Source organism: Paralichthys olivaceus, chromosome 8, assembly GCF_024713975.1.
Source record: "Paralichthys olivaceus isolate ysfri-2021 chromosome 8, ASM2471397v2, whole genome shotgun sequence".
Classification (NCBI taxonomy): domain Eukaryota; kingdom Metazoa; phylum Chordata; class Actinopteri; order Pleuronectiformes; family Paralichthyidae; genus Paralichthys; species Paralichthys olivaceus.
Genome location: NC_091100.1, coordinates 14,260,439 through 14,285,000, shown reverse-complemented (window position 1 = coordinate 14,285,000; position 24,562 = coordinate 14,260,439). Strand labels below are relative to the sequence as shown.

Sequence of the window (24,562 nt, the reverse complement as noted above, 5' to 3'; positions counted from 1 at the left end):
CTTTGAGGCCTCCATCGTTGTGTTCTTATGCTAATGTAGTTTCTGTCATAGCCTGGAGGACAGGTGTCACTCCTCATCCTCAGCTGTGCGTATAGACAGTAGAAGTGGTGCCTCCTCTTTTTAATTCTCATTTTCTCTCTTGTCAGTCCCCAAAATAGCGCTCCACACTTCCCCATAGACCCAACAATAACCTCTGAAACTTTACAACACACTCAAACACAAGCACATATGTACCCATGCAGAGACGGGACACCGTCTCCATCTCCTGACGCCATCTCCACCTCCTAAAAAACACTCCCTACACCCTATCTCTTCTCCGCAGCACCACAGATGCCCATGTTGCCCTGCAACAGCTGTCTCACTATGTGCCCTACCAAGTGTTGCCACCCAATGGAGGGGAGAGGAAGTGAGGAGGAGGGAGGATTTGGGTGGGAAGGGAGGGAGGGTGCTGAATTTGGATGGGATGGACAGGGTCATGAATATTCATTGTTTTCTTTCTTTTTTCAAAGCAGAGTTCTCATGGTTTATACGGCCATCATGGTTTTTTTGCCTTGATTATCAATATATGATCATAATTCTTCATTGTATTCTCACTGATTCATTGTTTCTGTTTCTGTCTCCTTCTGTCTGTCTTTCTGTCTCTGTCGGTTTCGCTCCCTCATTTAGGTTCTGGATTTGGTTAAGGTGATGGCTAGTGCCCATGTCCCCCTCCCCGTTCACAGGAAGCCCCTGGAAGCAGAGAGGAGAAGGAGGGAACGTCAGTCAGAGGGCAGCGCTCCGATTGGTGTGGCGGGTTAACGACACTCGTGGTGACCAGTAATCGGAGGAGAGGCGCATAGTAACAGCAGGGTACAGAGAGAGGGTATTTTCAAATGCAAACACTGGTCCAACAAGTCAGGTGCGGGATCCAGACTCGATCCAGCGACACGACAAAATGGAGGGCCGGGAGGGTGCGCCGCCATTTTGGGGCAAAATATTGTCAGTATGTGTGCCATGTCTCATAATTGAGTAGAAATAGGCGATTTCAGACCGCAGTGCAGAGCCGTGGCAACGAAATGACCTCGAGTGTTCGTGTTGATTTGCTGAAAATGTATTTATCACTCAAACAATGAATGAATAATGAACAATACATTTTTGCCTTGTTTGGAACACAATGTGATTTAATGCTGCCACAGTCAAGACTCTCTAAATACACAACAAATTATGAAATTCATTCAAAGACAGATATCTGTGCCAGAGAAAGCCACACCTGTGATTTTTCATTTTCATCTTGAAACTAGAAAAGTGAAGCAAAAGGTTTAAAAGATGCCAGATTGGATGGACCTGAGTGTACCATGCGAGAAACTGATGCCAGATGTACTGCACCGTGAATTAGTGCATTTGAGTGGTTGAGACGCCCATAAAAACAGAAAAGAATGAAAAACAACAACACAAAAAAGTAGGAGAGGAGTTGTGAGTGAGTGTGGCACAGCACCCAACTTGTGTATTTGTTCATTTAATTTTGAAGGGATGAAAGCAGACAGGCATAAAGAGGGGCAGACGTAGAGAGATCACAGCATCGTGTACCGTATTGGTGGGTAGCGTGCCACACAGTCTGCCTCCTAAAGCAATAAATCTGAAACAGCATAATAGATAAACACAATTCAGAACACAAAATACCCTGTGAGGGAAAACTAATAAAAAACGGAGTGATTAAGTGGAATCAGAGCTCTTAGGCAGTATCTGGAGATGGGGGCTGTCGCCATACAAAGACCAACGTGGGCCAACACAACAGATGAGAGAGCATAGGGACAGGGGGCCGAGAAAAACGAGGGCTAAAAGCAGAGGGAGCGAGAGACAGATGATGGGAGCGAGGAAAAGGAGAGATGGAGGAGAGAGAGAGAGAGAAAGTGAGGGATGGATGGGGCAGCAGATCAGAGGGAGCCTCTAGTGTGTCTTGCTCTCCCTTTAAAGAAGAGCCAGGAAAACAGATTAGGAGTCCTCTTTTCTCCTGAGGGAGCACGCACACACGCACACACACACACACACACACACACACACACACACACACACACACACACACACACAACCTCCATTCAAACCCCCTCTTCAGAAAAACATAAAACTAACTTTTACAGTGGACCCGTCGCTGACCTGCCCGGCCCAGAACAAATCCACTCAGTGCTGAAGCAGTCCCCACTCACAGAGAGTGGGTGGAGATGTGGAGACCTCACATCAGTTCATGTTAATGTGTAACTGTGTGCGACACAGAGAAGAAAGATGTGAGGGACGATCTGTCCTCACAGGGAATCTTCACAGGGAATTCACACAGATACACAACCCATAGAAACTGCTGTGTGTCCAGTGTCATTGCATGTCCTTGAGAGTATACGTGTTCCTATGGACAACTTATTATTATTATTATTATTATTATTATTATATAGCTGCAACATAAGTTATGTTAATTTATGAATGAATCATCAATTTTATAATAGAATTCTTATCAATCAATTATTTCTTCAATTTTCTTTCTATTCTCATATAATTTTAAAGTCAAATGTGTGAATAAGCCTTTAGAACCACCACGGTTTCTCTATGTCATCACATAACTTGTGTTTCCCTGTCAGCAGTTAAAAACAAAGATTTAAAAAGCAAATATTTAGCATTTTTACATCCAAAAAATTTATTAGATTATTAAATTAAAAAAAATATATTTTATTGTAGTAAAAATGTTACAATATTCATATAAATTTTCTGTTGATCTGTTAATCGACAAATTATTTCAGCTCTTTTTCCTTGTACGGAAATATTTAATTCACAACTGAGCTCATGCCTCATAAGTAAAACTCTGTGTGTGTGTGTGTTATCAAAGTTGAGCCAAATGCCAGCCACTGATAAGCCATGGCACCCGCTGAAACACAAAGACGCCCACACACACACACACACATGCACACATGCACATCCATCGCAGCAGAATACTTGGAAAGATGAGATCTCTCTTGAGAAACACAAACAGCTCGTCACGTTCCTCACGTCTCATCGACTCCAGTTTGTGACCTCTGTCGCTGACCTCTCACTGTCAAAGGCAGAGTGTGACGAAGCAGTGAATCAATATGAATACCTTAAATAACTTAAAAGTAAAAGTAGCAGAGAGATAATAAAAATGTTTCAAAATGTAACACATCAAGCAGAGGAAGGACCTGGATACATTATCATATATTGCTGAATTACTATTAAAGATGCAAGCCAGTTTTACCTATTGTCTATGATCTGCAACAAAGAATCATATTTAGTAAGCTGATAATAATGGAGTGGTGTCAAAAATATTTACCATTTCATCTGAAATATTGTGGCGTAGACATGTAGAGCAGCATACAATAGAAATACTCAGGCGGTGTACAAGTACATTAAAAGTGAGTAAAGTACTTAGGTAATTGCACTTTGTTACACATAATTCACTCAAGTAGACGAGGGATGTGAGAAAATTAGTATTAATATAGTAATGGTCAAACTGAAGAGCTTTCATGACATAGTCAGATCCTCAAGGCTCATGAAATTATCCGTGACCACACACACCGTGACATCACAAATCCCTTTTTCATTGTTGACCAATGGAAGGAAGTTAATATGACATGATGTGTGAGTGTAATGGTTGGGTCATCCTTCCAGAGACACACCTTGTATTTTAAGCATGCTGCTAGATTTGCTGCTTTCCAGTGAAAAATAAAAATATCATCTTAGAAAAAGGCCTGAGCTTCCTGAGATTATTTCAGCACCTGTTGTTAAGTTAAAGGCTTCCTTCCTAACACAAACACACATTTAAGACCTACGTTCTTGTTCCGCAGTGGAAAACTCTCCCGAAGGAAACTTTTTTCCAGAATCTGTATGTTAAAAAGTCTCCATGACTCTGCAGAGGGAATGTGCTCGGCTGGCAGCAGCAGCAGCAGCAATGTGAACATACTCCACCCTCCGTCCCATTCTGCTGTGCCAGGGCCGGGCATTCCTCACCCCTCCAAAGGCCGCTTAGTACCCACTCCTTTTCTCCTCCCTTCTTGCACACAAACACACAGACTTCTCTTCTTTTTTGTCCCTATGCAACTCCTTCAGACCAACCATTTCCTTCCTCCCTTATACTTGCCCCATACATTTCTTCATTACTCCTTCACAGCCATCCTCATCCCTTCATTCTTCCTTTAATTTCCCTTCCTTCCTACCCTCTCTCCCCCCCACCCCTCCTTCAACAACCCTCCATCTCCAGCCCTCTCTCTCTCATTTGGGTTTATTTGCATGGCAGAGCGTAAAGGCAGGAGGCAGACAGAGCGAGGCAGGGCCAGCATGCAGAGCCCTCCTGCATGTGTCCATCCAGGCCAGGGCTGCAGAGATTTGTAATGCTAGACAACGCTCGGCAATGCTGGGGATAGAAACCTCGGCCGCCGCAGACAAAAAGAGCCTTGTGTTTTTCTCCTTTCCACTGCTTATTGCACTTCTCGCATGGAGACGCAGAATTCTGCGGGCCATTTCTCTCAGCGGGGGGAGGTATGAAGATTGTAGAGAGGGGGAAAAAATAGTTCAACAGAGTTTGATCTATGGGTTTGGTATAGAATACATTTTGTTTAAGGCCAAGAGAGCGTTTGATTTTCCTCTGACGTCAGTGCAGCACAGGGACAGTGGGACTGAGGCCTTTTATTTGTGTTTTCTGTTGCACTTTGTTGCTCTGCAGTCTGGTTTTCAGCTTATTTTGCTTTTCTTTTATTTCCTCACCTACTCGACTGCTCCGCTGCAGCTTTTGTGCATAACTTTGCTGATTGCCAGTGTTTGTGTGTGTGTGATTTTCGGCATGTTTGCCTGTGTAACCTTGTGAATAACACTGAGGTTGCAGGTTGAGCTCGAGGGGAGCCAGGGTTAATGATCTGTTTTTAAAGATATCGTACTTTTGCAATACTAGATAATCACTTTACACACAAATAGAGAATTTTGATTTGGGGAGCACACATTAACTTTACATTACGTTCAGACAGGTATTTACAATATTAGGTTTTTGATTATTTCTTTTCGACCTAGGATTCATAGCTGAAGACTTCCTATGCTATTGTTTTCTCCTAAAATCTGAAAACTGATATTATTTTCCTTGCTATTAACCTGAATATTCAGTGATTTCTTTGATTTAAAAACATATATCTATTGATTCAAGCTTTCATCTTGTCTGCACTCAATTTCTGCACGGTTTTTGCTTTTTTTCTCTCTTGAGCCTTTTGTGTTGGTGCCATGTCCACATTTGAGATGGGAACATTTATTTATCTGCAGCAGTTTATAGCATTATCTCTCCCCACCATCATTTGTTTCATCATGTCACTCACCATGTCTTATTCCTGCCTGCTATGTAGAACTTGTAATTTGGGGGAAAGAAAAAAAAAAGTTTCCCCTGATTCATATTGGGGGGTTTCACAGAAGAGAATGTGGGTCCTTGCGTGTTGTGTGAACTTTGCCTGCCCGAGCCCACAGTGTTCATTTCTCCTCTCTCAGTGAGGTTTTGGGGAACTTAGTGCCCACATGATGCTGGGTCTTTATAACAGCGTGGTATCAGAGCGACTGTGGTGTGCAGTAATGACGGGTTCAGGGGTCTGTGGTGAGACTCAGCGCTCAGGGCTTTCATTAACCCACACTTCAGCCTAATTGAGCTCATAGGTTGCCTTACATGATCAGGGTCATGCCAGTTCCTTCAGGGTTTTTTTTTTTTTTTTACTTTTAAAACAAATTCTCTTTTTTTCTTACTCTTTTCTGTTTTCACTGAAAAGGAATGAAACATTTACTTTTCTGTGGCTTATTTTATACATCTTGTTTTAATATGTAAAAGGTTTATTTTATTTCTGTGTAACAGTTTAATATTATGTTGATTTAGATTTATTAAGCATGAACTTACACCACATTTCATTGGCATTATTTTAAGAAAAACATGGGAATTATTGTCTGATTTAAACGAGGTCATGCTGCTACAAGCATATGGTACAGCAGCATCAGGAGGAGGGAGTATAAATTATTATTTCAACCACATTAATAAACAAATGCAAGTGGGTTTCTCTATATAATGTTTCAATGAGTATACAATGAGTACAGATTTGAGAAGAATTCAGCTGATTGTTATTGAAGTTAAACTTGTATTAAGACCACTGTTGCTCTTTTATTATATATTTGTATAATTTGTTCTTCTTTGTTGTATATTTAAATATTTGAATAGTCATCAACAGTGCAATTTTAGTTTAGTTTAGTGTCTTTTACAATATAGACCCATTTTTTGTTGAAATTTCTCATAAAAATGTAATCCACAACTAAACTATGCATTTTTTGTATATTGACATTGTTTTTTAAATTGTGTCTATCTTTTTTCCAGCAATGTTGAATGACAAAGTTGTGTTGCAGTATTACAAATATCTCTATATATATAATTTTTGAGCCATATTTCAAAAAGGTGATTTATATGAAAAAGCTTTTTCATTGCTTTGGTTAGTCGTTTTTCAAATACACAACCTGTTTGTGTGATAAATCACCTGAGTGTCCAACAGTATTAATAATTTTTTTTTTTTCGATTGTACACAGAACTTAAAAATCAAGTTATAGATTTTCTTTTTTCGTTTTGCCAACACGTTTTTCTCGATTTTATTGACATGTTTCTGGAGCAGGTTTCCATAGACTCAGTTTGGCCTGCACCAATCTTCGGACACAGCGTGGTCTCACTCAACTAACTGTTCGACTTGTAAATTGAATTAAGGGTTAAGACGTGGAAAAGTCGTGTAGTGGGATAATTCGAGGGTTTAGAGGCGGTTTTTTTGGTGTTTTTCCAATCGTCTGGTCACTCTCCAAACAGGCCGGCAGGCATGTGTGAGCTTCAGCAGCATCTGTAAAGAAAAGACGACAAATAATATTCAAACAAAACGAAAAAACACATTTGAGAAGGTCATGGTATATAATTATACAGCCGCTTATAGGCAGATATTTCATTTAATCAATTAATCATCAAAACCTGTAGAAATATTAATGTGGCTATCATGATAATTATCATTATCGTTGTTTTTGTGAATAGTGCTATTATTAATACTGTTATTATTAATATTACAGTGTATAAAATGTATATTATTACATCTCTTTCTGTTGTTAATGTGAAAATTTTCTTTTTCTTTTTTCTTGTTATTATTTCGTTATTATTGTGAGTGCCAGCATTATTAACGAGTCACTGCAGCAACGTGTCATTTGTTTTTATGTTACATTTAAAATTACAATATCACAGCCTGGTAAAATACTAATAATACTTTTGGGGAAATACATTTTTAATTTCGAGGAGTTGTTTTTAACCACACGTGATATTTAAGCACGTGGACATTTATCTGCTCTTTTTTAAAAAGTAAAATGAAATTGGCAAAGAAGGCTTCTTAAAAAAACGAAAATATTGAATACATTAAAATACTTCATTATAAAACATGTCTTATGACAGTCAATGGCTATATGTCACTATAGGATTAAGATGACTTGCAGGGACAGTGTATTATAGTTGAAGTAGGCTACTGTAAATTATTTGGAATTTTTTAAATGTCCAGTTTACAGAACTATGGTGTTTATAGTGAGCCTCTGTTGATTTCTACTTCAAACATTAAAACTAGACACTGACAGAAACTGGAAATCACCGTTGATTAAAGGGCCCAATGCGGCCTCCATTATTTTAAAATATAAGTATTAATAATAATAATAATAATAATAATAGTAATAAAATGAACTTCCAAAAGCCCTGACAAGATCATATCACCACACTCTCGTTAAGTCGAATCTCCCAAACTGGACTGAAACAAAAAAAAATCACAAATTCAATTACAGCTGAATAATTGATGAGGCCAAATGTGTGGGGAGGTCAACATTTAATTATTGATAAACCGTCATGTTGGAGGAATGTCATTAGAGCTCTGATTTTTTAAAAAGGACAGATAACGACACACGCGACGAGATTTTACAGGCAGAAATAAATCTGAAACAATGAGGACCATCATGGGCACATGAGGCGACAGCAGATATATTTATTATATGTGAATCACATGTTTATATTTGTTTGGAAAAGTCTTAGTTTTGACATGTTGGTGATGAAACAAGAGGATTTTTACATGTGATAATATCTTAAAGGTGCAGAGCCAATAGTTGCGCACAAGCTTTTTCAATCTGTGTTTGTTTCTTATTTCAATTTCTAAAATTTCTGGTTCGATGAAATCATTTTTATCTGCTCTTATGATAATAATAATTATGATTATTGGGATGTTGCTTTTATTGGTGTCCCTGCACGTCCTGCAGGACTCTCTCCTCTCTTCATTCCACAGACTCTTTCTTAAAATGAAACACCGCCGACTTTTTCAACTTCCCTTTGGGCCATTTGCCTAAATAATCGCATCATGTCCACATGTGTTTTACTCATGTCTTTCTCTTGTCTCATGCTGGATGTGTTGGGACTGACTCATCCTGCTGCTGCTGCTGCTGCTTCAGGCCTCTGCTCCCAAACCAATCAACACTTTCTTTAAACAATTTATTATCTGTGTTTGTGTGTGTTTGCAATTTCACCACAGTCAGATTATTTACGGCACTGAAGCTTCAGCACTGCATCTCAGACACATTTAATCCTGTTCCTTCCCTGCGTCATTCTGTGGGGAGACTCAGAGCCTTAAAGTTAAGTCTCCTTAACTATACCATTATTGTGAGTAACATTATTAACAGAATGCATTTAACCTCATACACACACAGAATACAGGCTATATAAGCCCTGCTCCCATGAACCATTTGAACCGGCTCATATAATCAACATACCTTTGGATTCAATGACGGTTTGATGTCTATAGAATCTACTGCACTACAACCAAGAGTTCCCTGGTTCTCTTACTGAATCCTCTCCCTTCAAATTAACCAGTTGACCTTTGTGTGTCTTTATCTCTGCTGCACATTGTAACATTAAAACCTGAGAAGCAGGTCCGGGGTCGTGCGCACGCAGTGTCCACGCACAGTGCCATGCTCACGCAGGCGGTAGGTAGGAGCCAGTGCAGACCTAATCCTCGCCATCCGTGATTTAGCCCCTGGTCCTCCTAATGCTCCTAAAGCCGCAGCTGCTCCCGTGGCCGCTGCGCTCTCTCCGCGACAGACTGCACACCGTTCGCTTTATTAATAATTCACCTTAATAATTCACCAGCTCCGCGCTGCCGGCTGAAGCATCGGCCCCCACCGTCACTGTGAACAAGTGCCCTAATTCCCCGTCTATCAGTGTGTGTGTTTGTGTGTGTGCGTAAACAGGGCGCACTCTGGTGAGGTGAGCTATTTAGTGGCAGATATTTTTGGGGAGCGGAAGTGTTACAGGCGATCTGCCGGAGCGCACGGAGAGCTTCCATTTTTACGCACCGACCGAGGCACCCACGGAGCCTCGCTGAAGCTCCGGGACCGACGGCGCGTCGCTGTGCCGGTATTCTGTTGCTGCTGCCGGCGGTGGAGAGGCTGCAGCGATCTGAAGAAGAAGCCTCAGAGAAACGCGTGAAGCCGCTCTTTCATCTCGTCAGCTCTGAGGAGGAGGAGGGCGGCGGCGAGGGACCCAGGGTGTCCCCCCGTTTGTGTGTGTAACTCCCCGTGTGTGTGAGTGCGTGCGCGTCGTGTGTGTGTCTGCGTGCGTTTCGAACAAGAGAGAGGAGAGAGAGAGGAAGAGAGAGAGATACGAGGGGTAAAACAGATCGGACGCGCGGCGCAGGAGACAGCCGCTTTTGGACACGTTTTGGAGACAGAAGCTGTCCGACTGCAAATGAAGGCTGCGCACGGAAAAGAATAAGAGAAAGAAAACTTACTCTGCATTACGCGCTCCCGTCCTTTGATTTCACCGAGTTGTTAATATTATATCTGGGAGCTTTTTTTCATAGCAATCAAACTGGAGAAGTTGAGCCGCTGAAGGACGCACCTCGGGACTTTGACGCAGACGTCTCCCCGCTGGACATGGGCGCATCTGAGGCCAAACAGCCGTAGACGGAGGGCTCGGAGCTGCTGCTGTCCTCCTTTCCTCTATCTCTTGCAGAGTGGACCCACTTTTCAAAGAGCGTGCGTGTTTTTTCTATCTGGGCCTAAGGCCGACTTGTTTAAAGGTCCTGTTTTTTTGCTTCCGGCAACAGCGAAGAGACCAAGTCTTCCTCCCTCTGCCCTCACTCCCTCTCTCACTTTTTTGGAAGGCGAACTTTTAAAGGAAAATGGGGCATTGAGAGGGTTGGCAGATCTCCCCACGCTATAATGGTACGTGCTGTGTAACTCAATAGTTCCCCTCTGTTGGATCTATAAGGGGTGAAGTCTGAAAATAAACTGTGTTTAACCACATCCCTGTAGTTTTAGGTTTTTTTTACAATGACTTTGTAAAAGATCTGAAGTTTTGATTTGGCTGCTGCAGTGAGAGGCCACAGATGACGAGACAACACGCCTGCGTGTGCGCGCGTGAGTGTGTGTGTGTACGTGTATGTGTGTGTGTAAAGCACCTTGACCTTGCCTGCCTGCCAAATTTGATAATTAGGAATATTGTAAACTCACCAACCAAATTCTTATGCATTATTTAAGCATTCAATCTAAACTGACTTGTCTATCGTGAACTATGCTACTTGATGCTCTCCCTTGCTATAATATTTTTTTTTCTTGTATGATATGAAGAAACATCTGTTTCCTAATATACCTGAGTGTTCCTCTCTGATGGGTGAAAAACGTGCAGGCTGAATGACTAGACAGATATGCATTATAGCTCAGTATTCACTCATTGATAAAATGGAGCCTGATCTTCCTGCAGAACAAAACACACATGTGGACACAGAATGAGAAGCTCTAAGAGGCCAGTATATATATTTACATTTATATATATCAATGAGGGAGAGAGAGTATTTATTGACTTATTGTTATAATTATTATCAATATTCAGATAATGATATTCTGCATCACATGTCCTCTGGTTTACACCCGGCCTGTCTGTCCTACTGATTTTTTTTTTTATCAATGGGCACTTGAGTTGCGTAGTTGATGACACTTTAGCGACTATAAGAGGGTGGAGAGGTGAGGTGAGGTGACACCGTGCGTCTTGTGCCCCGAGAACAAGTGCTGTGAGAGCTCGTAGCGCACGAAGCACGAATAAGAGAGAGAAGAATCATGGTCCCCTGTGATAATGAACTAATAGTCTCTATTTAAATTGGTCGTATTTACAATAAGCTTCGACTAAAAACAGATGCATCGGATTATGTTCAGAAAATGTGTCCCTGATATTTAACAGTCTCCATCATCCTGCACCTTAAACCTCTGAATTATTGAGCTTTTAGCTTTAGTAAAAACCTGCTTTAAATGTTTTACGGTAAATTTAAGGCAAACAGTTTTGTTGCAACACAATTATATTGTGCACATATTATCAGAGAATACATTTTTAGCAGCAATATAAATAATGCAGCTCTTTAAATGCACTCGATCAAAAGCTTCACTCTGTTACACAAAAAAGTCATTCATCGGCTCTCTGCAAATCTGCTCGTACATGTGAGACTGTAAAAAAATTTTTTATATATTCCTTATAGACTGAAACATTTGGAAGTAATTCAGAAATGTCAGGTCTGTGACACTGGTATGAGGCAAAGACCATGTCTCGCCAATACAACAGAAAAAGCAAAGACCAGAAGCAAATATGTGCTCAACAGATGAGACATATTTGTTTGTTTGTTGTAAAGCATTTTGTTACTTGTATTGAAAAGTGCAATAGAAATAAATTCAATATTATTTATAACTTATATAATTGAAAACCTTTTTTTTTTTTTTATTACCTTTTAGAGCTATTTATTGAACTGACACATTACCCATATTACACAAGATGCCCAAAGGATATGTTTGTTTTGTCAGAGGTGTAGTGTGGTGACATTCAGAAGGTTTTATTTCCACTTCAGGGTCGAGGTGAGGTGTCTGTAACAATACCAGTTGTTTTGTTTGTGTGTTTTTTACTGCACTATTATTTAGAGCGTTAGTGACAAGTTGTAATTTAGTCTCATTGTTCTGCTTTACGGTCATCAAACTAATTTACAGTAGTAACTTAAATGTGCAACTGTGTAAATGAGTGTGTGTGTGTGTGTGTGTGTAAATGAGTGTGTGTGTGTGTGAGTGTGACAGCAGATGTGACACCTACACATCATATACCTGCACAACAGCTATCAGCTCAAACAGCCTGACTTCAGCTCCCATGTGATTTGCGATGTCAGCTGTTCAATTATGTGTCTTTAGTTCTTAAGGTGAACGCACCGACAGACAATGCTTGGTAATTGGCAGTGATATTACAATCCTCACTTTGTTTTTATAGCCGGCCTATAATTTCACAGTCGGTTGCACTTTGGTTGTTGCCGAGAAAAAACCTGCCAACCGCAGAACCTGTCAGTCAAACCAAAGCCAAGGCCTTTATTGGTGCCAAGCAAGGGGGTGGGCGTGAACCTTAGCACGGTATTAAGTACATTTTTAGGGTATCATTTCAGTTGAGTTGGAAGTGGGTGAGATGTTTGAATTGAGCTCAACACGCTACCCTACTGAGTCATAATGAGTGTGTGTGTTTTGTAATGAAACTCCATGCTTCCTGGTCTTTGTGGTAAACTCTGCTGTAGTAGAACCATAACCGCAAGAAAATCTCCCCATGGATCAGTCCTTGTGTGACACAAAGGGCTGATTGTAGCAGCGCAAACCTCATTGTTAGAAGCACTTAGCCGGTGAGGAGGCTGGGTCTTAACTGAGAGAGTGCGGTTTGGCTGTTTCAAAGAAAACTACAGTAGGGATCCATGTCGGAGAGGACGGGGAGCCAGTGGCTTTGGGTTACCTGTGGGCTTCATTGCAGAGTTGCATGCAGGGTAAATTTTGTTGCCCGGGAAGTTCAGTGTTACAGTTGGCATGGCTCTATCTGAAGGCCGCAATCCAGAGCCGAGCCTGTCGAGCAGGATCGGTAGTTGACAGGCGAGGTCCGAGGCCAAGGGAGCGTTGGGGTGTGTCACCATGTGTGTGCTCTGTTCATACTTGTTTCCTCGTAACTGTTGTGGTTGTAGGGATGTATTTTTATTGATCTTTTTTTTGATAGGCTAAATAGAGTTGGGACAGGTATTGTTAGGGCTGTTATAGTTTCACATCTATTACTCAGGCATGCAAAAGTTTCATTACACCCAGCTGATTTGCATATGATGTAGGAACCTTTGATTTGAGCAACACACACACACATACAAGTCAAATGCCTTTTTGCTGAAGTCATCTGAAATGATTTTTACACTCTCGCCTCCTGCAGTCAGGCCTCCTTAACAGAAACTGTTCACACCGCGCCGCCTCACGCCGTCTCCAGAATCCCAACGTTTACTATTGTGTTAAATCGCAACTGCACAATTAGCCCAAATGCAATCTTCAGCACTGCGTGTTGGCTGTGCTTCAGACCCAACAAAACCTTCAGGACTCACAAGTGGAGTGAAATAATTAGCCCCACTCTGCTCAGCCATCCATCCATCCTTCTTTTTATAATGCAGCCCCTCAGTTTCTCATCTTCTTTCTTATTCTCCCCCCGTTTTGCTTTCGTTCTCCTGAGATAGCTGTGTGAAAAATCACATTTTTCCAACATTTCTCCCTGAGGTAGCTTTGGCAGGGACTCACACAGCGGCCATCTCTTCCTTTCATACACCCCTCACACACCGTGGAACAGATCGCCAGTGCCGCCCGGCATCTTTGAAGTGGTTGCCATCTCACGCAGGTTGGCTGGACTCTCTCTGTCTCTCTCTCTCCCCATCCCCCCATTTTCATCCCGCGCCTTAAACTTGGCAATGTTATTTTCCGCCACCAAACCATGATGATGAAAACACTTTTAAGACACAATAGCGGTGATAATAATCATGGTTTTCTAAAAGATATAATGACAGCGATGATAATGGCTGTGTTTGATGATTTTGCAGCCGCCAAAATAAATAATTTTCTCGAAACAAGGAGAGTGTTTCACCGTGTGTGTATGTGTGTGAGCAGGGTAAGTTTTTGTGTGTAGGTGGCAAATTAGTGTGTGTGTGTGTGTATGCGTGTAACTGCATGTGAGATGCAGGGGACAGAAAGACAGAGAGAAGGATCATTGATATGTTGCCATTCATGTGCTTTAAAATGGAGCCATCTGAGAGCAAATTCCACCATCAGGGCCTTTCATACACAAAGCTCTGTGGAGGTGTGTGTGTGTGTGTGTGTGTGGGTGTGTGTGTGTGTGTGTGTGTGTGTGTGTGTGTGTGTGTGTGTGTGTGTGTGTGTGTGAGCAGGTTTTGGAGATCTCACCTCCAAAGAATTTGGCCATATGGTCGTCAACACATATACCCAGAGAGATAGAGCGACAGATAGAGAGCGAGCCAAGGAAAGACTGTGTGAGCTATAGTGAGGGAGAAAAGTGAAAGAGAAGAGTTTTTTGTCGGTGGATGCAGCAGGAAATTCAGTTTAAAAGAGATTCTATAGCCCTACCTTAAATCAGATGGCTAGGCCAAAAGAAAAAAGAAAAAAAAAAAATCCTCCATCACGCCACATATTTGTGGAGTGGGAAAATCTGTCTCAATTAACACATTTGCACTGGGCGATGATGGACTCCAAATAGGTCACTGACTCAGTCTCCCGCCTCCGAATCTTCCCTCTAAAATGTTAATTAAGAAGGGCTTTGAGATTTTTTTGCTCAGGGCTGGCCATATGGGCTGGGCATATGTTCTGTATATATAGTACAATATATAATTCATACACTGCTGCAGGAGAGAGCGTTCAGAGGCCTGGAGTTTTTTTGGGATTTACTACAAAGGGAGTCAGCATGGCCTCCCCAGTGGCAGGTACAGAGCTCAGCCTATTCATTAGCTTTGTGTTATTCGCCGTAGCACAATGGGATGGCGGTTCATCAACACTTGTTTCTGTGGCTGACAACATAAAGAGGACGGTTAAACTCCTCTTTGTTGGCTGGTTAATATGAAATGAGAGCAAATGATCTATTGTTGGAGTGTGGTTGATATTTTTTTGTTTTTACATTGTTCCAACGAGCTCCTCAGGTCAAGTTAGTAACACAGAGATTCGCCTTATGTGAAGGGCTACATATGTACAAAAGATACTCTCAAATACTCACTATGTTGTCTCGCACAGTCTCAGTTGAACCAGTTGTCCCGGTGCCATCCACTCAGACACCCATTCACCAGCAGAATGAGGCAGTGGCAGCCAATAAAAACAGCCCTTTCCCACCCGCAGCTTTTTGGGCCTGACTCAACCAATCAGAGGGGGTTTGCTCGTGCACCTGATCCTGTTTCTGGCTGGGGACAGCCAATCACAGAGGCTCCAGCACACCTGATGCATTGTGGTCTGCTCGCTGGTGAAGTCGGCAGACTCTGCCATGGTGCGGATCCCCACACAGGTGCCGTGGATCCTGGCCATTATTCCCACCGCCGGCCAATCAGATGCATCGTCTCATTATCAGACACATGTGGCCTGGCAGACTTAGAGTGTTTGCATTTTGGTTTGTATGAGTGTGTGTGTATGTGTGAGGATGGAAACGCATGCATGGATCTGAGGAACGCCGCTACCCGATTCCCATAATGCTTTGCTGTCTTATCAGCAGGCCTCTCTCACTCCGTTCCTGGCTTCATCCTCTTCTCGAAACCCAACAATAGGCACTGTGTTGCCGCCTTAAGGAGCTGAGGGCCCGGGCAATAAAGTGTGACTAAAAGTAAAAAAAAAACATGTTTATGGACTAATAAAGATGATTAGAAATCGCACAATTGCAGGAAAATGGAAGGTTTGCGAGTGCAGATTATCTGTAATAAAAAGCTGAGGGGAGAGACGGGGGAGAGAGGGAGAAGGAGAGTTAGCTGTACAGACCTCTCATTGCGAAGGATATGAATAGCCTTTGTTTTCACCACAACTCAGGGCTGTGTGGTCTGCCAACGTCTGGCTCTTATTATGGGGTTTGTGTCTGTGTGTCTGCGTAAGTGGCATGCACGTGTGCGCTGGTGTGTGCGTGCGCTTGTGTGTTGTTGCTGTGTGAGGAAGAGAACGCATGGAAAAAAATGTATATACTGTACATGCAGGTGATTATATTTTCAAGAGGGTGAGACTATGTGTGCATGTGCATTTAAACGTTTCCACACAACTCCATGCACTGCTTTCTCTCTGCTCCCGTACGGGCAAAATAAATGTGGCATGGGGTCTCTGGGCTGGCACACGTGTGTGCGTTCATGCTTTTTTATCCGTTAAAGTTGTGAAATGAAATAGGATTTCACAGAACGGCACAGCGGCTGTGGGATTTGGGCTCCCTTCGGCTAAGTAGAGTGGGATAGGTTGATCCAATCAATGGCAGAACTGCAAGGAGAGCCCATTTCACAGCTCCGGGCCCTGCCAGAACCCTGCCTGCCTGCCTGCTTGACTTAGAATACAAATGAAGCTCCCTGAATGCACACTTACACACACACACACATGCATGCACACTGGTACTTACAGACAGTCTGGCTGTGGATGTATAGTACAAGAGTTGTTAGCAGGTGCTGTGCTTTCTGTGGAGAAATGAAACAGGCAGGGGTTATGAGACTGTCTCACACAACACAGGTACATTTGAGTTATGTTGTCTGAGAAAGAGGAAGCAAGAAAGAGACATGTTTGAGGAGGGGGATTTCAGGACATGAAAAATGTTTCTAAAGATTTCAAAAACATTTTTTACAGTGTTTTTTATTGAGGCTCATATTGTTATGTCAAAGAATAGCAAATGTCACTGTCTGTTAAATAAAGGAAATGTAATTTGTCAATTGTCAATGTCCATCGTGAGTCTACTCTTCTAATAGGAGCCTAATAGGTTCAAGTAGCCATTCAATTACCAAACTGCTAATGTTGTAGCAAAAAGTGGTTAAGAATTAAGGATGTCGCACCTTCTACAGATTGATGAGATGTGCTATACAAATAACTGTTGATTGATTGATTTATTGTAAATCACTGTGCAGCAAATCCTAACTGACTAACCGTCTCCCTGTTTTTTTAGGCTACTGACACCTACCTGGTAAATGACGATCCTGCTAGAGGCCCAGGGATGCCTGAATGTTTCCTCGTCTCCGATACATATAGGGTATGAACACACACACACACACACATACTACAAGCTCTCTACATCTGTCCTTGTGATTGTATCAATGTCCCAAACTTGATTTCTTGGACACACAAACAAACCCTGCTCCATTAGGAACAATCTCCTTGTTCCCCCTGTAAAGGTTTTACTGCGGCTGAGAGGAGGAGGGCTTTCAGAGCACAATAGACTCAGCGGAGCATGCAGCACAATCATTTTTTACACGGTCACACTTCACCATGGGGACATTAACCACAGAATCATGTTTATTCTTTCACATCTTGAATCGGAGGTTCTGGGGTTAATGTGTCCAGGAAACAAATCCACATTTTTGAGTGTCGACATTCCGCCTCTAGCATGCTCTTATATCCACTTCCTGTAGAAATCTCCCACATATCATCATGGATGTCCTGAATGTCCTGTCCTCATCTGTCAACTGTGCTCATGTGTGGTAACACCGCTCCACGAAAAACACTGTATTTCCTCATGCCGTCCACTTGTCTGTGACATGTATTTTTCTCATACAAGGTATTATTTGCTCTTGTCAGAAGTTTGGCTTTGCTGCAGAGTCCGGACAAGTTTTCTTTACATGGAGGACGAGGCCAGCAGCCAGTTAAAACAACATGAAATGCAAAACATTACCAGATTGGAGATTTTTTTTTTTTAGGACGCTTTCTGTGCATGATGTGTACTGCGTTAGGTCATTTTGACTTTGGAAAAACATTGTCTTTTAGTTTGAGTTTATAGATAACACTTGGACTGCCTGCACAATGCTTCCTTTGGCCTGTGTGCTATAATATGACATGTTGCATTTACCGCTTAAATTAAAGAATGAAAACACCAAGACTAGGAAAATAAGGCTATATGTTTTCTTCTCAATGAATACAAACATGGCAGAGACGCAGTAATCCGAACCGGCCAGAGTAAAAACGTACAAGCAGCGACTGCACACAGTAAACACACACACACACACAAAAGCAGCAGGCGTAACACATTGCACAGCACATACACACTCAGATTGCAAACAGATCCATAGAGTCTCTGGGATCCACACACTGTGTATGATATGCTTGTCAGCCATAACGGCCAGTCAGCCATTTCTTTCTGCCTGCATATGCCTTTGTGCATTTGACTGGCGTGCTCTCTCCCAGAGCACACATAAACAGCTTACTCAAACAATATTGACACTGTACGGTGTAGTAAATGGTACAGCAACGCACATTTTTCAGTTTCACATTTTCGCAGCCTTTTGAAAGGCGGCCTCGACCACCTGTCTCACACATTTAGCATGCTAATGGCAGTATCAGTATGCTACATCACTTTCAATATTTAATGGCCTAGCCACAGGCGATGGTAAACAGCAAGTATATGGGCAGTGCTGTGTGTGTCAATGGAAGACCACAACATGCTAACTTTAGACGCACCATATGGTTTTCTCATGTGCTTATTAATGGCAAACATAGACTGGGAAACCACAAGAGTCCTGCAGTGCGCTCCAGGGCTTTCTTAGGTGACGGTCAGGCTGGACTGTTCGATCACGGGCAGAGAGAGAGAGTTTGAAAAGGAAACTTGGGCGTCAGTGTTTTGCAACTCCTGCCGTTGCTATAGTTTGTTTGTTACGGCCAAGCCGAGCGCCAGTGTTGAATACTGAGATGGACGAGTCAGGCCATGGCTGAAGCCTGAGGACAAAGACAAAAAAGTCTGCAATTAAGACGGTAAAAGCAAAAGATTATAAGATATAAAAGGAGAAAGGGGGTCACTAAAAAGAACCACTGAGAAATAGGAAAAAAGGGGTATAGACAAAAAGAGAAAGAGGGAAAAGCTAGGGAGCATACAAAGGCTTTAGGGTTTGGGCCTGTGCCGTGGTGGGGTGTGGTTTGGAAAGAGGAGAGAGTTTGGGAAAGGAATAGACTACACCTCAATATGCTTCACTTTCTTTCACTTTTATTTAGTGCGTTCCTTCTTTTTTTCACTCTAATTCGTTTTTCTAGTTGCTTTTGCCAGCATATCTTTGACCACAGGACATTTGAGGCTGTGTGTGTGTGTGTGTGTGTGTCTGTGTGTGTGTGTGTGTGTGTGTCTGTGTGTGTGTATACTTGCACTTTATATGCACGTGTGTCTGTGGTGTGAGTATCTAAGTATCCTACACAGGCTGAGGTCTCGTAAAGCTGCACAGCTTCATATCCCCCTGAAAAACTTGGCATTCAAGCACTGGGGTGACTTCAACCCCTGAAACCGCACCCTTGCTTACACTCACACACACACACATTTCGCAAGACTCAAACACACATTCTCAGACCTATGCACACACACACAGTCGCACACGCACTTCCAAAACCTCTCTTTCTCACACACGCACACAAACACACACATGTGCACAAGGCAGGGGCTTATGTATAATTGCAGGCACTCTGCCTGCATATATGAGTTTGATTAGGCTGAGGAGAAGGCAGCGGGCGAGGATAAAGCCAAGCCTGATTAGAAACAGAATGTATCACTTCCATACAATAGGAGTCACAATGAGACTGGTTTGGACCACTTCGCCCAAGTTCAGGTATCCTTTGTCTGCATGTGCACTCACAGCATACACCAGTGTATGACTTGGATTTTGTTGAAAAGGAGCGGAAGAGGAGTCCAAAAGGTATCAGGGCTGAATAAATTACAGTCTGAGAATTACAGACGCACTGTGAACTTACAACTTGCTGAAATAACTTTGGACTTGCGTAGTTCCTTAAAGACATGCTCATATGCAGAGGGGCCCACAGAAATATGGAGAATACCTGAATGATCTTCCTCTTGTAAATTTTTAAAACCTTTAGATGAGGAGCTCGTCGTTATGAAGTGAGCAGAGCTGAGCGTTCTCGGCCAACACTGAGCTAAAAGAGCCGAGTTCCAAATCCAGCCGTGATGCACTATAAAGTGAATTACAAATAAATAAAGAAATATCAGTTTTTCTAGCGTAACTTTCAGATTCATCAAATATTAAAGATTAAGATATTCTCTTCCACTTAAGACACTTGAAATAGTTTACTGTGTGTGTGTGTGTGTGTGTGTGTTTGTGTGTGTGTGTGTGTGTGTCACCAGAGCCACACCACAGCTAAATCTGAGTGTGTATCTAATTTGTTCACACTTGGGTCGGCTTCTGCATTTTAGCCGAAGAGCAAAGGACATCAATGTTGAAAAAAAAGACAATTCATTTGCAGATATCTGTCCCTGCAATCATTTATGTTTTCTCTTTATTCACAATTTACGATTTAAAAAAGATTATTTATAAAATAAATTCAAAAATATAGCATGTTATAGAAGGTTTCTGTAAACATCACACTATAACACGGTCTTGTTGGAATATTAAATTGATACCAATATATTAAAAAAATTCAGTTTCTATCTCACCACTGAATAACTGTCAGCTGTGAGGGACAAATATTGACAAACCTCTAGATATAGATAGACAGATAGATGGATAGATAGATAGATGGATAGATAGATAGATGTTAAATCAGAAGATATTACAAACATTCAGGTATAGGATGGACAGATGATAAGATAATCCTTTATTAGTCCCACAAAGGGGACACATTTGCAGTATTACAGCAGCAACATTAGCATCAGTAAGTGGTATGCAATAATTAAGAGTAAGGCATATTTAAAAAATAAGTAATTAAACTAATATATACAGTATAAAGACAGGAACAAGATGTGCAGTGTGAGAATGTGAACCACTGATATTGCACAGACAGATGAATATAGCACAGTGAATATAGCACAGTTAGATAGATGGATGGATGGAGCAGAATAATGAACCAATATTCAACAGGAATGATACTAACACAAAATAAAAATATAATATAATACTCATAGTTAATACTTGGACTTATAAATACAAGCTTTACTTTCAAATACCATATAGTATAGTATAGTACCACTGCAAGCCACCAGTGCTGCAGGAACAGAAGCGAAGCGCAGAACAACTCCCAACGATAGAAACGATCATTTCAAAAATTATACGAGTTTGTGTCGATGTGAGGAAAAAAAGAAGCGGGTAGAGGAAGAGAGAGAGAGGGAGGGGGAGAGAGAGAGAGAGAGAGAGCGGGGAGGGAGGGAGGGAGAGCAGCAGAAACTTTCTCCTAAAGTTAGTGCGGAGCTTTCACTGTGTGAGTGAGAGAGTGAGGCGGGGTTAGAGCCTGGACTGAGCCACAGCGGCTTTGCAATGCGGCACCGCAGCGAACCTCCATCCAACTTTATCACCAGCAGCTCATCTCTTCACCTCTAGACACCAACATGTACTCTCCGTACTGTCTGACACAGGTAAGCAGAGAGAAGCGACAGCGAGCCTGTCGTTTCCACGCGGCTCTTCGCTGCACTTTTATTTTTCCGGTGTCGTGCGCCTCCGGTTAGTGTGTGTGGTTGCTGCTGTGTTGTCCACCCTGCTCCTGCCGCCGCTGCTTGTCATTTGTTGCGTTTTAGGGACCTCTCTTTTTTTTTTTTTCCTCCAGCTCTGCTCTCTCTCTCCCCCCCCGATACTATTTAACTTCCCCTCCCTCTCTCTTGCGCGCTCTCTCTCTCCCCCTTTCTTTTTAATGGCACTCCTCCAGCGGGCTTTTCTTGTGCGTCTCATTGCGCATGGTTTGGAGAGAAAATGGCGCTTCTCCCAAATCTATTTTATATAAAACGGGACGGTTGAGAATCAAAGGGGGGACGAGAGGGGGCTTCGGATCCCGGACAGTTGGCGGACTTAATTGCGATCACCCGGAGGCAATGATCGACAAATATAATAAAGCAACACACCGGGTTCATGAGTTGTGGAACAGTTTGGGGTTTTTTTTACACACGGAGAGAGGAGGGGGGGCTTTCACTTGCGGCTGTTGCGGAGGTGCCGGTCCTCAGCCACGGGCCTTCAGGGTCACCCACCGTGGACACATTCACAACGGTCCCTCCGCTATCTTCTTCCACGTTTAGAAATAAAAAACAAGCTTTTACGCATCAGTGGGGACGGTGGGGACGGTGTGGGCGTGTGTCCGAGCTGCGTGGCTGCACTTGGATTAATGACTAAATACAGTTGACCTTTAAAGAAGCAACTCTGCCACTAACCCACATGTTATTTACACACGCTGCTCGTCACATTAAAGACAAGTTGTGGTGGAGTTTTTAACACGTTCGCTTGGTTAATGTTAATAATATTGATAAGAAGAAGAAGTCACTTTACCCGGTGCGTAATTTCAAAAGGCCGCTTGGGGCAATGGTTAGAGGCGACTTCACTGATTGACTTGTAAATAATGAAATGATTATTGATAAATATATATTATATATTATAATCATTCAAATATTGATTTTGAATATTCAGGTCATGTTTTTGTCATTAAATGCAACATTGCAGACTCAGTTTTGACCTTTCAGGCCTCGACTCCGTGCGCACGTCTGTTACCATATTAACAGAAAAAAGTCCAGAAATATGTTTTCATCAGCCCCTCTTAAAATTGTTGTATTTAATTTAAAATATTATAAACTGGTGATAATATTTTATTAATTATAACCCCCACGTTGAATATCCATAGCAAGTTAACATTTAAGTCATCTGAGAAGAATGAGATATACCCTATATTAACTCATTCTTTCTTTCTTCTTTTTTATTTATATTAAGATATTTTTGTGTGTTGAATTTGCGTTCTCGTTATAACACGAGTTGTCTACGTGTATGTACAGATCACTGGTCAGGACTGCAAAGGTCAAACCATACATGACCTTTTTCTAAAGTTTCATATTCATTCATATATATAAACATATATGTTTCCCACGATGTTGTGTTTGTGAAGCAGGACTGTTGTTCACAGTTTGAATCGTCGGATCAGTCACTGCGGAGTTAACAGTTGAGAGCTGCAGCCTCAGGCCGCCGCATGTCCGTTTTTCCCTCCGCCGCTCGACTTATCACATAAAAACACATTCGAGTGAAAGTCATTTTAACGTTTCAGTGTTTTCACTAATCAAGCCCTCGTTTAAAGATCAGGTTGAATATCATCTTTTTCTTCCTGTTTTTGTTTTTATTCCTTTTCTCTTACTTTTTTGAATGTGAGGTGAAAACGTTAAATTGCTCCGGAATTTAATCATCAAGCATTATGATTCCAAACATAATGTACAACGTGAGATGTTTTTGCTTTATAAAGTCACAGCTGCTTCTGTGTCGTGGGTAAAAACCTTCATGGATTCAGAGAGGTCACGGCCTCTCTCCCTATGGCTGCTTGACGGATTTATAAACCTTGCACCATTCACATCATCTGTATCTTATATTTTTTTCCAGAAATGTATTTGGGCTCATCTTAGCTACACAGCAGCAGCAGTGATGTAGCAGAGGAATTATAATCATTCCTTTCCTTAAACAGCACAGAGGAGCTCCGTGGAAAACATGCAGTGTTATTTCAGGCCTTTTCTGAGCAGCCCTCAGTGTAGCCTGTGTTTTCTCCCACTCCGTTAACTTTCAGAAACAACAGCTGATCAGGTGCAAAAGTAAATTTCATCACACTTTATTAGTTCTTCTTTTTTTTTAGTATTACAGTAACAAAGCAGGAGGCGTCAGCACCACTCCCGTCACTTAAAAATCCGTATTTTCCCTTTTCTCCTCTTGCTCATTTCTTCTGTTGACCTCTCTGAGGGACATTTTCTGTAATCAATGTGCTCTATTTGATTTTGCTTCGTAAAATAAGTCCAACATGTCCTGCTCTTCCTCCTGCTCCTGCTGCTGCTGCTGCTGCTGCATATTTAGTAGGCTCCAGATAATTTTCCAAGCCTGGTGGTATGAGGCAGAGGTCCGCATCGAGTTTCCTCTTTCTTTCCATTAATTAAAATTAATTGGCAGCAGATCCTCTCGCACGAGCGCCGCATGGACGCGTGCTGCCCATATGCGCAATACATATTGATCTGCTTAGGCTGCTGTTACACTAGTGCGTCTCCACTGATGCATATCAAGAGGGGCTGATTTGTTTGTGTTCCCCTCATATCTCCTTGTGTTTGTGTTTGGTGGATATTAAGATAACACCCTGCAGCCGGGAACTTGGAGGAAAAGAAAAAGCATCCTGACGTGACACCTGCCAGTTTTACACCTGTAATTAAAGTTGATCTAAACGCTAATGTGTTTTAATCGTCTGTGATGATCTGCCATGAGAGGCAAGATTGTTCATTGAGTTTGTCCAAACCCATGCGCATATGGATCAGTTCTTCTGACGTGCGTAATCCTGTGACCCCATCCAGTCGCTGGTCTTCGATCTTGGTCACGTAAATAATTCACAAACCACTGAAAACACGCAAAACTGGTGTAAACAATCCACGATGTATTATTAATGCTGGTAAAAGCTTTGCTGGAATGGCCGCGCATGGTGAGGTGACGGACCCGAGCAGCCAAAATGAAGTGGCGCACCGCAGCCTCTGTAGCCAAACTGCACCGTGCGCATTGTTTCACAT

The 24,562-nt window shown here is 42.1% G+C and overlaps 1 protein-coding gene and 1 long non-coding RNA gene across 21 annotated transcripts in view; one reads left to right on the top strand and one right to left on the bottom strand.

The window, feature by feature from the left end:
- Positions 1–6,593: 6,593 nt before the first annotated feature.
- Positions 6,594–10,080, bottom strand: LOC138411304 (uncharacterized). The gene is made up of 2 exons (XR_011243947.1): positions 9,941–10,080; positions 6,594–6,872 (listed from the first exon to the last, which is right to left on the bottom strand). It is a non-coding gene; the product is annotated as an uncharacterized lncRNA (long non-coding RNA).
- The window catches only part of nfixa (nuclear factor I/Xa), a 107,272-nt gene continuing 92,034 nt past the window's right edge, over positions 9,325–24,562 (top strand). For 9 of the 20 annotated variants that reach the window (XM_069530949.1, XM_069530943.1, XM_020084185.2 and 6 more), the window contains exons 1-2: positions 9,557–10,266; positions 17,030–17,113. In XM_069530949.1, the coding sequence (XP_069387050.1) occupies positions 10,264–10,266; positions 17,030–17,113 (87 nt within the window). In that variant the 5' untranslated portion in view covers positions 9,557–10,263. Of the gene's footprint in view, positions 10,267–17,029; positions 17,114–21,206; positions 21,419–24,562 lie in introns of those variants that run through there. The other 11 variants (XM_069530946.1, XM_069530948.1, XM_069530942.1 and 8 more) reach the window with 4 other exon arrangements.